Source organism: Vulpes lagopus, chromosome 3, assembly GCF_018345385.1.
Source record: "Vulpes lagopus strain Blue_001 chromosome 3, ASM1834538v1, whole genome shotgun sequence".
Taxonomy (NCBI): Eukaryota; Metazoa; Chordata; class Mammalia; order Carnivora; family Canidae; genus Vulpes; species Vulpes lagopus.
This window is the reverse complement of record NC_054826.1, coordinates 94486882-94501876: the sequence shown is the minus strand read 5'-3', so window position 1 is coordinate 94501876 and position 14995 is coordinate 94486882. Positions and strand designations below refer to the sequence as shown.

The window sequence follows — 14995 nt, the reverse complement described above, 5'->3', positions numbered from 1 at the left end:
GTTGGGGATGCCATGCAGGAGCCCATCCAAGGGCCCATCTGGGTACCACCCTTCACAGCCCCCCTGTCTTCCTCTTGTAGATGAAGATGACGCCAACAGACTAGGGGAGAAGGTGATCCTCCGCGAGCAGGTGAAGGAGCTCTTCAATGAGAAATACGGTCAGTGCGTGAGGAGCAGGGCCCATGGGGCAGGGTGTGCGGGGCCGCCTTCCTTGGCTGCCCCTCCTTCCCTCTGCAGCCAACCTGGTCTCCTCCACTTCCCCCCAGCTGGCCTGCCTGCTTCCTGGGGACACAGCTGCCCTGCCCATGACTGGTGGGAGCCTACCCGTCTGAGGAAGGGGAAAGAACCTGTCAGGAGCGCCCAGGGCAATGGTGGTGGTCAGCATCTCCACTCCTGTAGGGGTGGGCTGTGCAGCAGAGCCCATGCCCACTGCCAAGGGCTTTGCTCCTGCATCTGCCCAACACACACTGAGCTGTGGGGCAGGGTCCGATCCCTGTCCTCCTGGGGCTCAGAATCTGTGAAGGGAGGTGGACACAGAATAAGTAAGGGCCATGCGATGCTAGGTGAAGGCATCCTGGGTGCTCGGGCGCAGCCCAGGTGGGACAATTAATACAGTTACAGAGCACCTGACTGGCTCAGTGGGTAGAGCGTGCGACTCTTGATCTCAGGGTCACAGCGTCAAGCCCCACATTAGGTATAGAGATTACTTAAAAATAAAATCTTTAAAATAAAATAAAATCTTAAGATAATAGATAATAATAATATGGTTACAGCCAAGTACAGTTGAGCTTTCTAGATCATTGAGCTGCCAGACTGTGTATGCTAGATGTTTTGTATATGTTACATTTTATTTGTGATGAGTTTAGTATTATTTCCATTTTGTTGCAGGGAGACAGGCAGTGATAAAAAATATGTTTAAGTAGAATTTTGGAGAGTGATAAAGGAAAAGACAAAACTCAAAACCCCAGTAGCAGGACAAGGAGGGGTGCTGGGCATGGGGATGGGGCAGGAAAGCCCCTGGGAAGATGGGACACATTAGCCCAGACCTAGTGTCAGGAGGGAACACACAGGCCAGGAAAAGCTTGCCAGGCGGCTGGGACAGCTGGGTGACTGGACACCAGCTAGGAGGCCAGAGGGCCTGGAATAAGCAGCTGGGGGAGGCCCCCGATGTTCAGGGAGGCCCAGGCAGGCCTAACGAGGAGTTGGGGTTTCACTTTGAGAGTGAGAAGCGACTCTGCTGGTGGTTGGTGGAGGGGGGCGGGGGTCGTCCTTTTCACTTATTGTGAAATCAAAATTCAAATGTGTACAGATGCGGGAGGACAGCGTAGTGAGCCACCCCATCACCCAAAGCCAGCTCCTATGATCACTAGCATCTTGCCAATGTCACTTCTTCTCTTTCCGTGTACACACTTCTAAATTTTTGAAAACAAACCCAAGACACCCTTTCATATCATCCATAAATATTTAAGTAAGAACTTTGTATTTTTTCTAACATGATAGTAGATTTTAGGCAGACATCCTCATTTGTCAGTTCCAGGTATGCACACTTCACAAATCAGGCACATGTGAAATCATTGCACCAGGCACATGTGGAAGCATCTGTTTTAATGGTCAGCACTGGGCATTAGATTTTTACTTCTAAGTGGATTTTTAAAAAGGGTGTGTGTGTGTGTTTTGATTTTTTAAGCTCTAGTACAGTGGCTGCTGAGCTAGAATGTGCCAGGATCCAGCCCTTTCCCTAGAGGGCTTACTTAGCCTCTAACCTGGGGACAACTTCTCCTTGCGCTGACCCACTGTGTCCTGTAGGTGAGGCCCTGGGGCTGAACCGGCCTGTCCTGGTCCCTTATAAACTGATCCGGGACAGCCCTGATGCCGTTGAGGTCACGGGCCTGCCTGACGATATCCCCTTCCGGAACCCCAACACGTATGACATCCACCGGCTGGAGAAGATCCTGAAGGCCCGGGAGCACGTGCGCATGGTCATCATCAACCAGCTCCAGTGAGTGCCCCAGTGCCCAGGGCAGGGTGGGCAGAGTGGGCAAGGGCCATGGGAAGAAGACTGCTTGCATCCGGTCGGGAAGTTCCCAAAGCAGGTGCAGCCAGGAGACGAGAGAGACAGACACAGATAGGCAGGCAAGTGCCTCCTGCTTGCACGGAATCCAGGAGACAAGCTAGCTTAACAGTCTCATCTTAGATATGCGGAAACGGGGGGCACCTGTGTGAGTCAGTTAAGCATCTGACTTCAGCTCAGATCATGATCTCCGGGTCCTGGGATTGAGTCCTGTATTGGGCTCCCTGCTCAGTGGTGAGCCTGCTTCTCCTTCCCCCTTTGCTGTTCCCCCCTGCTTGTGCTTTCTTTCTCTCTGTAAAATAAATAAAATCTTTTAAGATTTTTTTTTTTTTTTTTAGGATTTTATTTATTTATTCATGAGAGACACAGAGAGACAGAGACAGAGGCAAAGGGAGAAGGAGGCTCTCTGTGAGGAGCCCGATGCAGGACTCAATCTCAGGTCCCCGGATCATGACTTGAGCCAAAGGCAGATGCTTAACCACTGAGCCACCCAGGTGCCCCAATAAAGAAAATCTTAAAAAACAACAACACATAAACATAAGGAAACTGACACCCAGAGTGAGGAAAGGGCTGGTGTAAGTCATGGTGAGTCAGCTGGAACACAAACCCAGCTATCTTACTCCATCCAAGTCCCTGTAACACAATACGACACACCAGACACACCAGGTGGCTTATAAACAACACGCATTTGGCTCTCGCAGTTCTGGAGGCTGGGAAGTCCAAGATCAAGGTGGTGACAGATTCAGGGTCAGGAGAGGACCCGCTTCCTAGTTCCTAGACAACCATCTTCTCGCACGAGTCCTCACGTGTTAGAAGGGGTGAGGGAGGGGCTCCTTGGGGGTTCAGTCAGTTAAGCATCCAACTATTGGCTTCAGCTCAGGTCATGATCTTGGGGTCGTCGGATTGAGCCCTGAGTAGAGTCTGGTTCTGTGCTCAGCGAGGAGTCTGCTTGAGGATTCTCTCCCTCTGCCCCTCTCCCTGCTCATGAGCACGTTCCTCTAATAAATAGATCTTAGAAGAAGAAAAAGAAAAAGGTGCAAGGGAGCTCTCTGGGGCCTCTTTTCTGAGGGTACTATCTCCTTCTAAGGGCTTCTCCCTCCTGACCTCATCTCTCCCAAAGGCCCCACCTCCCAGTATTGCATCGGGATTAGGTTCCCACATACAAATTTGGGGTGTGGAGAGGACACAGACTTTCAGTCTATAGCTCCAGGTGTTCTGATTCTAGCCCCTTCCTGCTCAGACACACAGCCCCAACATTCATGGGTGTTTGTTTGGCTTTTTCTAACTATACCATTAATTTTTACCCATTTCAATATATTTATAAAATAATATTTAGTACTCCCATCATCCAGAGATAACTGCCACCATGTATCCTTATGGTCTTTTTTTAAAATTACAATAGTTTATTAGATTATTTTTAGGGGCACGTGGCTGGCTCAATGCAATGCTTGATCTAAGGTTTGTGGGTTTGGGTTCCACATTGGGTGTAGAGATTACTTTAAAAATAAAAAAAAAAATAAGAAAAAAAATTAAGAACACAAATAAAAATAAATCACACCATAGTTGCTATGACTATAGTTAATAATAGTTTATTGCACATTTGGAAGTTGCTAAGAAAGTAGATCTTAAAAATCATCAGAAGAAAAAAAGATTTTGTGGGGTGTCTAGCTGGTTCAGTCGGTAGATCATGTGATTTTTTTTTTTTTTAAGATTTTATTTATTCATAGAGACACAGAGAGAGAGAGGCAGAGACACAGGCGGAGGGAGAAGCAGGCTCCATGCAGGGAGCCCAACGTGGGACTCGATCCCGGGTCTCCAGGATCATGCCCTGGGCTGCAGGCGGTGCCAAACCGCTGCGCCACCGGGGCTGCCCGATCATGTGATTTTTAATCTCACGGTTGTGAGTTTAAGCCCCACATTGGGTGTAGAGAGTACTTAAAATCTTAAAAAATAAAAAAAGATTTTGTAACACTGTATGGTGACAGATATTAACCAGACTTACGTGGTGATTTCACAGTATATACAAATACTGAATCATTATGTTGCACACCTGAAACTACTATGATGTCATATATCAATTATACCTCAATAAAGGGGTGCCTGGGTGGCTCAGTCAGTTAAGCATCTGCATTTAGCTCAAGTCATGATCCCGGAGTCCTGGGGTCGGGTCCTGAGTCAGGCTTTCTGCTCAGCTGGAAGCCTGCCTGTGCCCATCTCCCTGCCTCTGGCTTGTGCTCGCTCTCATGTGCTCCCTCTCTCAGATAAATAAATAAAGTCTTTAGGGATCCCTGGGTGGCGCAGCGGTTTGGCGCCGGCCTTTGGCCCAGGGCGCGATCCCGGAGACCCGGGATCAAATCCCACATTGGGCTCCCGGTGCATGGAGCCTGCTTCTCCCTCTGCCTGTGTCTCTGCCTCTCTCTCTCTCTGTGACTATCATAAATAAATAAAAATTAATAAATAAATAAATAAATAAAGTCTTTAAAAAAAAATTATACCTCGATAAAAAGAAAATACAGCAAACTTGAAAACAAAAACATTTCTTGGAAACTTTTCTTGTTTCCAAGAAAAAAAGGAGATAACCATAACTAACTCTCCTCTTTAAGGCTAACACCGTGTGATGCATTGATTTCGAACTTTTTCCCCTACTCACATTTTCTATTCAATTTTACATAAGATTTTTTTTTTTAAGATTTTATTTATTTATTAGAGAGCACTTGAGCGAGCAGGGGGGAGGGGCAGAGCAACTTGCTGTTTCTCATCTGGCTGTCTTTTTTAAGGGATTTTTTAATATATTATTATTATTATTATTTTAAGATTTATTTCTTTTATTCAGAGACAGAGAGAGAGACTAGAGGCAGAGACACAGGCAGAGGGAGAAGCAGGCTCCATGCAGGGAGCCCGACATGGGACTCGATCCCGGGTCTCCAGGATCACACCCTAGGCTGCAGGCAGCGCCAAACGGCTGCGCCACCGGGGCTGCCCCCCTTTTTTTTTTTAATATTATTTATTTATTTATTCATGTGACACACAGAGAGAGACAGAGACATAGGCAGAGGGAGAAGCAGGCTCCCTGTGGGGAACCTGATGCGGGACTCAATCCCAGGACCCTGGGATCACGCCCTGAGCTGAAGGCAGACACTCAACCACTGAGCCACCCAGGCGCCCTCTCGTCTGGCTGTCTTGTACATGCTCGAACATTATCCACATCCTTCATGATTCCCTTTGGTGACTGACCCATCATCTTTATAGATGGCCCATAATGTCCTCTACTGATGGACACTTAGGCTGCATCTCATTTGGGAGGGGGGGTTGTATAAATAATGCTAAAAGTAAAATAATAAAATTATAATTAAAAGATATATAAAAATAGTATTTTGATGAATATGCATTTATCTAAATCCAGGCACACATTTTTTTTTTAATTGATTTATTTAAGTCATCTCTACACCCAACACGGGGCTCAAATTCATGACCCTAAGATCAAGAGCCTCATGCTTGACCAACTGAGCCAGCTGGGCACCCTGGGCACATATTTCTGATCACTTGGTCAGGTGACACTGTCAATTTCTAGACCAGGAACCCAGCAGCAGAGGGGCAGCTGGCCTGGCAGGATACTGCATGGTCTCAGGGGTGCTCACCATTTCCATCCGGGTCTTAGCTGGCACTCCAGTGGCAGCCACAGCCTCTCATCTCATGAGAGGTGTCATCCACATTCAGGGGGCAGGTGAGAAGAAAGAGAGGAAGCCCCATTTTCTAACTGCCACCTCCTTTCTTTCTGTTTTAGACCTTTCGCAGAAATCTGCAATGATGCCAAGGTGCCAGGTAAGGTGGAGACTGAAGAGACCACCTCACTGCCTCTTGGGGACCAGGTCTGTGGGCAGATCTGGCCCAGGTGGCATGTGGTAGGTAGCTGACCACCCTGAGGAAGTATAGTGCCCTCTGCCCAGTACGTCCACAGGGAGCCTGAGACTTCCCCCTGCAGGCCAGTGTCCCTGGAAGGCCCCAGGGAGCCTGCAGTTGTCCGTCAAGGGGGGACCCTGCCATAGCACAGCTGAGTGTGTCACCTCAGCTAGGGATGATGGGAGCAGGCCAGAGCCAGGAGGAGAGGACAGTAGGTGGGATCATAGAAGCCACCTGGGGAAGACAGGGACAATACCAGCAGAGGGGGGCAGGCCAAGTGGCTGAGATGGGCTGGGCATAGGGGATACCCCACCATTCTCCCTGTATTTGCAGAACACACATCTGCACCAGACATTGTCTCTTAGAACCTATGAGTTCACAGGAAGCTGGGAGACCATCTGGTATGATGGTTCTGCCTGAGAAGATGTACCCCGGGGATGGGGGGTGTTTCCCTGGGTGGGTGATTTGGAGGCATACCACTGATTAAAATACACAGATATAGTCCCAAACACATTGTGCAGCTGGGAAGCTGAAGCCCAGAGAAGGAAGGGGGGTTAGCAGGTCCACAAGGAGACTTGGTGGCCACCTTGAGCCATCCATCTAAGCTGCAGTCCCAGCAAGTGCTCAGTGGGCACTGTGATGGGCCCCCATCCTGGCCTGAGACCCGAGGCCCCACCTCTAGAATGGGCCTAGGGTGGCACAGCCCAACCAGGAGCCCCCTCCCTCTGTCCTGCACTGGTCACACCAGATTTGTAGTAGGGAGGTGACAGATTTGGGAGCTGTTCTAGGTCAAAGGCAGAGGGGCAGAAGACTCTGCTGAGGCCTTGGGAGGAGAGTTTAGGACAAATTCTCGGAGCACAGATGCCATAACTTGCATCCAACACTCCACCATGGCCATCTTTGGGGTCTTAGAGTGACCCCAGGTTGGCCATGGCCCTTGGCCAGCACCTCTGCCTTCATTGTTCACGTGAGGCCTCCTACAAAAATCCCTTGTCTCTGGCCCATTCCCTGAGCTCCTTCTGCCCTGAGTCTTCTGTTTCCCAGGATGTCTGATTATGCCATGTCACAGACCCCCCAGCCTCTGATTTGTCTCCGCCAGTTGGACAAACAGCCACTTCATGGGCCCAGCCAGTGTTCATACTGTGTTATCACAACCCTTCTGGTGTCTACTCAGTGAGCTGGCCGCTCAGTCAAGCACCAAACCCTACTTGTGTGACACACAGTTGCAAATCTTTTCCAAGTCTCTTATATTCATATCAATTTAATTCTGCAGCCACAGAACACCTGCTGAGTCCTGCCCTGTGCTGGGCTCTTTCATACACATAATCTCCTTTGAGTCTCACATCACACTGTTTTTCCCATTTGGCTCAGAGAGGTTAATGCTAGAGAGCTAGCATTGGCGGTAATGGAATTTGAATCTAGGACTTTCGATTGTAAAGCACAGTCTCTTTCCATGGGTACACTGCCTGCTGTGAACTGCTGTACTTGTGAACGGTCATTTGTCATAGCATTATCCACAGTTAACAATAGCGACAGTACTAGTTCTCGATTGTTAAGTAGATCTGGAGGCCCAGGCAGGTCACCCACGGGAGCCTCCCAGCAACCCTGCAGGATCTGACTCATATTTCATCTGAGAGGAAATGAAGGACAAGGGCCGAGTAACTTTAAGTGACTTTCTCCAAGGCCCAAGGCCGAGCCCTTCCCTGTGGGATGCTAGGCCCTGGGAGTTCCAGGGAGGCCTGACCCCATTGGGTGGTCTGGGGATGGTATGGTCTGGGGATGGTATGGTCTGGGGATGGTATCAGGAAGACCTGGGCCCGAACTGAGCCCACTTGGGAGGCACACCTGGGGGATGAGGCTTGTGTTAGCAAAGGCAGGCAGATGACCACTGGGCTGTGGGACCCAGCTAAGGCAGGAGGTTGGAGGGATGGGCCTTGGCCACCCGAGGGTGGGGGGAGCGGCAGGGAGGTCTGGAGCCTTGAATGCCGAGAAGAGGACTTGAAACATGAAAATAAAAGCCTTCCCTCCGTTTAAAAAAAAAAAAAAAGCCTTCTCCAGGGGGGTTCAAAGGGGGTTCAAAGCGCAGACACAGCAGCCGGCATGAGATGTCAACAGCCTTTTCTCCCACCAGCCAAAGACAGCAGCATTCCCAAGCGCAAGAGAAAGCGGGTTTCTGAAGGGAACTCCTTCTCCTCCTCCTCGTCTTCCTCCTCCTCATCCTCTAACCCGGAGTCTGTGGCATCCACCAACCAGATCTCACTCGTGGTAAAGTTGCACAGATCCGGACCTGACCGCCCTGCTCTTTGGCCTTCACCCTGCGCTTGGGCCAGGCCGTCTGCTGTGGGACATGGGTTTGGGGTGCAGGGAGGCACTAAGTAAGCTCTGAGTGGGGCTCCTTGGCCTCAGGGTTGCACACCCATCTGCCGGACCTACTGGAGAGGTAGCCCAGGCCTGTCATCGGGCTGCTCACGTGCACCTGGGCAGGAAGCCACACCCCCACTGGGCATGTGGGCAAGCCGAAGCTGGGAGAGGGTAGGGGACTCCCCTGGGCGGTGCCAGAGCAGTACCCAGAGCTGACTCTCAGGTTCCCGGGTTGCCAGATGCTAAGTTAATCTCTGTGCTCATATCATGCGCTCTGGGCCTCACCACAGCCCTGTGAGGTGTGGGTGTTACCCACAGGGTACGGAGGAGGGAAACAAGGGTCAAGGGCTGGTTGACTGTGGCCTCACTGTGGTCAGCGGTGGTGGATGGTGGATGGATGGCCCACCTGCAAGCTCCTCCTATCCTGCCATGTGGTTGGATTGGGTTCTCTCCCATCCAAGAGGAAGAGCTCATTTTAGGGGCACACACACTTGCCAGTTCTTTCTTATCTCAAAATACTAGCTTTGAAATCCTGAGTCCAGTGGGGAGAATACTGGAGCACATTTGAAAATGATTTGGGGATTTATTTTTGACCGTGCCTCCCTCTAACCCCTTTCCTAGGAAACCCCAAAGTTCAGGCTGTACCTTTCTCCCCACCTACGAGTGCCTATAGGGGGTCCCTAGTTCTTCCCACATCCAAGAGACAGGACTCTTTGGAGCATAAGCCCTGGAGAGGGCTGAGTTTGTGGGGGTGACCACCTGGGAGTGTTCAGAGCCACTCCTCAATCCCATCTGGTCCACATGAGTAGTGCCTGGGACAGGTGGGAACAGGTCAGAAGGCCCCAGCCCAGGCTCCATGGCCACTGGTGGACTGTGTGACCTTGGACAGGTCACATCCCCTCCCTGGACCTCCAGCCGCCTCAGAGTGAATAGCATCTGAGAAGGCCCTTCTGAAAGTAGAGCTAAGTGGTCTGGCGTTCTTTCCGTGTCATCTGGAGTCCTAACCCAGACCATTTGTCCCCTCTTTCTAGCAATGGCCAATGTACATGGTGGACTATGCCGGCCTGAACGTGCAGCTCCCAGGACCTCTGAATTACTAGACCTCAATGCTGAAATCAGGACCTCACTCAGAAAGACTAAAGGAAATGTAATTTATGTACAAAGTGTATATTCGGATATGTATCGATGCCTTTTAGTTTTTCCAATGATTTTTACACTATATTCCTGCCACCAAGGCCTTTTTAAATAAGTAAAAAAAAAAAAAAAAAAAAAATTTGCGCTTGCTTATAACTTTTGAGTATTCTCGTTTGGAATTACAACTGCGGCTGTCACTGGGACAAGGTCAGGAAACACAGCTCAGATGGCCCACCAAGGTCCCCCCACCATTCCTTGCCAAAGCAGAGGCAGTGTCCCTGTCCCCCACTGGGTCCTGGTGTCTGGGGCTGACTTCTCTTATTTCTCTCTCTGCTGCTGGGGCCGTGTGACTTCCGGATGAGGTGCCATGTAAGGGCAGGTGGCACACTGACCCCCTGGCCTTGGGGAGTGCACAGGGTGGCAACAGGGGTCTGTCGTGCTGAGTAACAGGTGAAGTCTAAGGTATTAAATATAATCGTCAAGGCTGGGATCTCCATGGCTGGAGAGAAGGTGGCTTGGCGAAGGGGCTCTGCTTTGGGGCCGAAGGGGTGGGGGGGTGGGATTTTTGATAGAGCTCAGGGCATCTGAGCAGCAGTGATGGGTCACAGCTGTGTCTCAGAAAGGCCACTCTGGTGGCAGGTGAGAAGATGAAGGAAGGGGACAGATCAAAAGGGCCTGGCACTGGGCGGCTCGGCCCATTCACGTGGGTGGGGAAGGCAGGGAACCCTGGGAGCACAAGGCAGGGTGACTTCAGCACCGAATCAAGGACCATCTCTGAAGAGGAGACTTAAAGAGCACAGTGAGGGTTGGCAGGGCAAAGCTGAATGGTGTTCTAGGAGAGCCGCTTGTGCCAAGGCTGGGAGGCTGCCCGAGACCTTGGGCGTTCCAGGAACAGAGAGTGCCTGGAGGCAAGATGAGGGATCAGTGGGGATGCCCAGTGGGCTGTGCGCCGCACCCCACACAGGGAGCCAGGTTGAAGGGGTGAGTGCAGCAGGAATGCAGCCTGGGTTCTTCAGCTGAGCCATGCACCCTGGGGCCAGCCTGCACCCCTTTTTTCTGCTGGCCTTGTGGGCCAGGAAGAGGCAGCCTGGGGGGGGCCACCACTGGATCTGCATTATGGAAGGGCCCACCTTCCAGCAGGGAGTGCCTTGGAGGGCGGTGAGGAAGGAAGGAGAAGCTGGGAGACCACACCGGAGGCTCCTGTAGGGGCTCCAGGAGAGCTGGCCCCGGATCCAGCCAGGTGGAGCAGAACAAGGTCAGCCAGCAGGACTCGGAAGTCAATTGGACAGGCAGGCTCGGGCATGGAGGGGTCAGGGTGACTACAGGGGCAAGCCAAGGGCCAGAAGCGGGCCTACCACTTGGAGGAGCTGAGCTGTGACTCAGCCAATTAAGTGATCAAAACCGGCCAGGAGCGTCTGCCAACCCCCAGGGTCAGCCCGGTGCCCAGAGCGCAGCGCCCCGAGGGGAGGCCCCGGCCCCGCCTTCCGGACTCCGCTCCGTCCTGGAAAGATGCCAGAAGCCAGAAGCCGCAAGGCTGGCACGCGGCGCCCACACCGCTGCCCCGTCTGCTGCTGCCACCGCCTGCTCCCTCGTCCCAGCGCCCCGGACCCAGGGACCCACGAGGGCTCCGCACCGCACCCTCAGACCCCTGCCCCTCCCTGTCCAGGCTCAGGGCTGGGGCGCGCCCACAGCCACCACCGCTGTCAAGGGCAGAAACTGTGGACTAGAAGGCACTCTTGCATCTGCCCTCCAGCCCCCTAGACCTGCGTGCCAGCTCCTCGGCCGGCGGGGACCTTCTCCTCCACTCTCGTCCCCTGCCTCCCACCCCTCCCCTCCTCCTCCACCGCGGCCCCCGAGCAGGAGCGCCGGCCCCCCGGGCGCCCCACCGCAGCCCGGCCCCCCCCCCCCCCCCCCGCCTACCCCGCAGCCCGCCCCCGGCCCCCCCGCCTCCCCCGCAGCCCGCCCCCGGCCCCCCCGGCTCCCCCGCAGCCCGCCCCCGGCACCCCCGGCTCCCCCGCAGCCCGCCCCCGGCACCCCGGCTCCCCCGCCTACCCCGCAGCCCGCCCCCGGCACCCCGGCTCCCCCGGCTCCCCCGCAGCCCGCCCCCGGCACCCCTCCCCGGCCCCCCGGGCCCCCCCGCAGCCCGCCCCCGGCCCCCGCAGCCCGCCCCCGGCCCCCCGGCTCCCCCGGCTCCCCCGCAGCCCGCCCCCGGCACCCCCCCCGGCCCCCCCCGCAGCCCGCCCCCGGCACCCCCCCCGGCCCCCCCCGCAGCCCGCCCCCGGCACCCCCCCGGCCCCCCCGCAGCCCGCCCCCGGCACCCCCCCCCGGCCCTGGCCCCCCGCAGCCCGCCCCCGGCACCCCCCCCGGCACCCCCGCAGCCCGCCCCCGGCACCCCCCCGCCTCCCCTGGCCCCCCCGCAGCCCGCCCCGGCCCCCCGGCTCCCCCGGCCCCCCCGCAGCCCGCCCCCGGCACCCCCCCCCGGCACCCCCGCAGCCCGCCCCCGGCACCCCCCGCCTCCCCCCGGCCCCCCCGCAGCCCGCCCCCGGCCCCCCGGCTCCCCCGGCCCCCCCGCAGCCCGCCCCCGGCACCCCCCCCCCGGCACCCCCGCAGCCCGCCCCCGGCACCCCCCCCGGCCCCCCCCGCAGCCCGCCCCGGCACCCCCCCCGCCTCCCCCGGCCCCCCCCTGGGCACCGCCCCCCCCCGCCGCCCCCGGCCGCCTGGCGCCTCCCGGTCGCCTAGAGACGAGCCCCGCCCCGCCCCGCGGCCGGAAGTGGCTCCTGCCCCGAGGGGCGGCAGCGCGGGGGGCGGGGCCCGCGGGGCCTCCCGGGTCCGCCTGCGTGCGCCGGGGCCGTGCCGACTGGGCAGTGACGCCTGCTGTGCGGCGCAGCCCGGCGCCTTGGGCCCGACCCCATCGCATAAAGCAGGAGGGTGCCCCCCGCACACCCCTAGAAGCCGCGGCGGCCTGGCCGCTCCCCTGCCGGGAGCCCTGCGCTCTGGGCCGTGCGCCGGGACCGGGACCGGGACCGAGGGCGGGGAGCGCGCGTGCCTGGGCCGCAGGCTGCCCGCCCCCTCGCCTCGGCGGCCCGCAGCCCTGGGGATGCCTCCCCTTCCCCGCTCGCAGCCCTGCTTCCTGCAGAAGAGCCCAGATGCTGTTTATGCAACCTCTCCAGAATCTCAGTGCACTGTACTTTTTAAAGTGATTTGATTCAAAGCGCTCATTCTTTAATTAAAGTTCATTTAGCTGCCATCTGTCTGGGTTCAAAATGGCTTCGTGTTTTGCAACTCTAAATGAGGATTGTTATTGGATTTGTAAACACATCCACCAAAAAAAATCACAAAACATTTTCAAAAGTAATAAATGAGGAATGTGCAGAAGGAGTGTTAGGATCTGCATCTTAAACATTCTAATTGCCGGGGAATGTATTCTGGTGGGTACATAATCATTTTATATACAAATCTTTGTACAAAAATCTGGTATCAGTGAAAAGATCAAGATTATAGAAAATGCTGGAATTATATCTGATTGAAAACAGTAATAAAGCAATAATCAACGCTGAGACAAAGCTAGGGTGAGGCGGGAGGGGAACTGAGGGAGGGGTGGCTCTCAGGCACCTGCTCCCCTGCAGCCAGCCTCCTTCACAGCCCAGGTGCACCCCTTCTGCTAAAAAGGAGGTGATCCGGAGCTCCAGTGGCAGGGATTCCCTATAGCCCTGCAAGGGGCCTTCTTTTAAGGAGTCAAGACCTTATGGGGCACCTGGCAGGCTAAGTCCATAGAGCCTGGTGACTCTTGATCTCAAGTTTCTGAGTTCAAGCCTCATGTTGGGCATAGAGATTACTTAAAAATAAATTTATTTTTTTAAAGATTTCTTTTTAAAAATAAAGATTTATTTATTTGGGGACATCTGGGTGGCTTAGTGGTTGAGCCTCTGACTTCTGCTCAGGTCATGATCCCAGAGTCCTGGGATCGAGTCCCTCATCCGGCTCCTTGCAGGGAGACTGCTTCTCCCTCTGCCTGCGTCTCTGCCTGTCTCCGTGTGTCTCTCATGAATAAATAAATAAAAATCTAACAACAAGAAAAGAGAAAAGGTGTACTGATTGGGACACTGGGTGGCTCAGTCGTTTGGGTGTCTGCCTTAGGCTTGGATCATGATCTCAGGGTCCTGGGATAGAGTCCCACATAGGCCTCCCTGCTCAGTAAGGAGTCTGTTTCTCCCTCTGCCTCTGCCTCTCTGCCCTGCTTGTGCTCTCTCCCTCTCACTCGAATAAATAAATGAAATCTTTCAAAAATTAATTAAAAAATTATTTATTTACTTATTTATTTGAGAGAGAGAAAGCACAAGTGGGAGTGGCAGCAGGAGATTGAGAGAGACTCTCAAGCAGACTCTGCACCTGAGCATGGAGCCTGATGCAGGGGTCAGTCTCACCAACCTGAGATCACCACTGGAGCCAAAATCAAGAGTCAGGTGCTTAATCGACTACACCACCAAGGCACCCCAAAAGTAAAAATAAAATTTTTAAAAGATTTTATTTATTTATTCATGACAGACACAGAGAGAGAGAGAGAGGCAAAGACACAGGCAGGGGGAGAAGCAGGCTCCATGCAGGGAGCCCGACATGGGACTCAATCCCAGGTTCCCAGGATCACACCCTGGGCTGAAGGCAATGCTAACCTGCTGAGCCACCCGGGTTGCCCAATAAAAATAAAATTTTAAACATTTTTTTTAATTTTTTTAATTTATTTATGATAGCCACAGAGAGAGAGAGAGAGAGAGGCAGAGACACAGGCAGAGGGAGAAGCAGACTCCATGCACCGGGAGCCCGATGTGGGATTCGATCCCGGGTCTCCAGAATCGCGCCCTGGGCCAAAGGCAGGCGCCAAACCGCTGCGCCACCCAGGGATCCCAAAAATAAAATTTTAAAAAATTATTGAAGGTTGTTTACTAAGCCCAATGATGCAAAGTCTCTGCCCTCCCACCTGGTCCAGCCAGAGAAGAGGAGAAAAGATGGAGAGGGAAAGTAGCCTTTTTTTTTTTTAATACTTCATGTGGTGGCCCAATGAAAGGGGAAATACTCTTCAGAAAAAGTAATAATGATTTTTCGGTGGGGAACCTGAGGCACAAAATCAGTAGAAGAGCAGGGCTGGAGGCGAGTCTCAGGGCAGCCAGCTCTCTCAAGATGCACTGCCCTTGTCGAAAATATCTATCCTGGGTGATATCTGATGATACGAAGGGGGATGTGGGGAGAAGCTAGGTGTGGGTTAAAACAGAACCCAACCGCCCTGAGGCTCTGTGCATGATCTGGTCTCTGCCCCATGCATCCTCAGATGTCATCTTTGGGGCTGTCTGCACATTGGGTTAGGAGTTCTTCTTCCTTCCCAGCTCAGCGCAGCACTTCCTTCCAGCTTTACCTTTTTTTTTTTTTTTTAATCCCCAAAGATGACTATAACATCTTTAGAGTGGGGGAAGTTTTACTTTCTTTTTATTATTATTATTATTTTATTTATTTATTCATGAGAGACACAGAGAGGAG

At 53.9% G+C, this 14995-nt stretch overlaps 1 protein-coding gene across 5 annotated transcripts in view; it reads left to right on the top strand.

The window, feature by feature from the left end:
• The window catches only part of GTF2IRD1 (GTF2I repeat domain containing 1), a 110252-nt gene extending 100486 nt beyond the window's left edge, over nucleotides 1-9766 (top strand). For all 5 annotated transcript variants that reach the window (XM_041748079.1, XM_041748080.1, XM_041748076.1 and 2 more), the window contains 5 exons: nucleotides 81-158; nucleotides 1807-1999; nucleotides 5856-5893; nucleotides 8103-8236; nucleotides 9364-9766. In XM_041748079.1, the coding sequence (XP_041604013.1) occupies nucleotides 81-158; nucleotides 1807-1999; nucleotides 5856-5893; nucleotides 8103-8236; nucleotides 9364-9432 (512 nt within the window). In that variant the 3' untranslated portion in view covers nucleotides 9433-9766. The remainder of the gene's footprint in view (nucleotides 1-80; nucleotides 159-1806; nucleotides 2000-5855; nucleotides 5894-8102; nucleotides 8237-9363) is intronic.
• Nucleotides 9767-14995: the final 5229 nt, after the last annotated feature.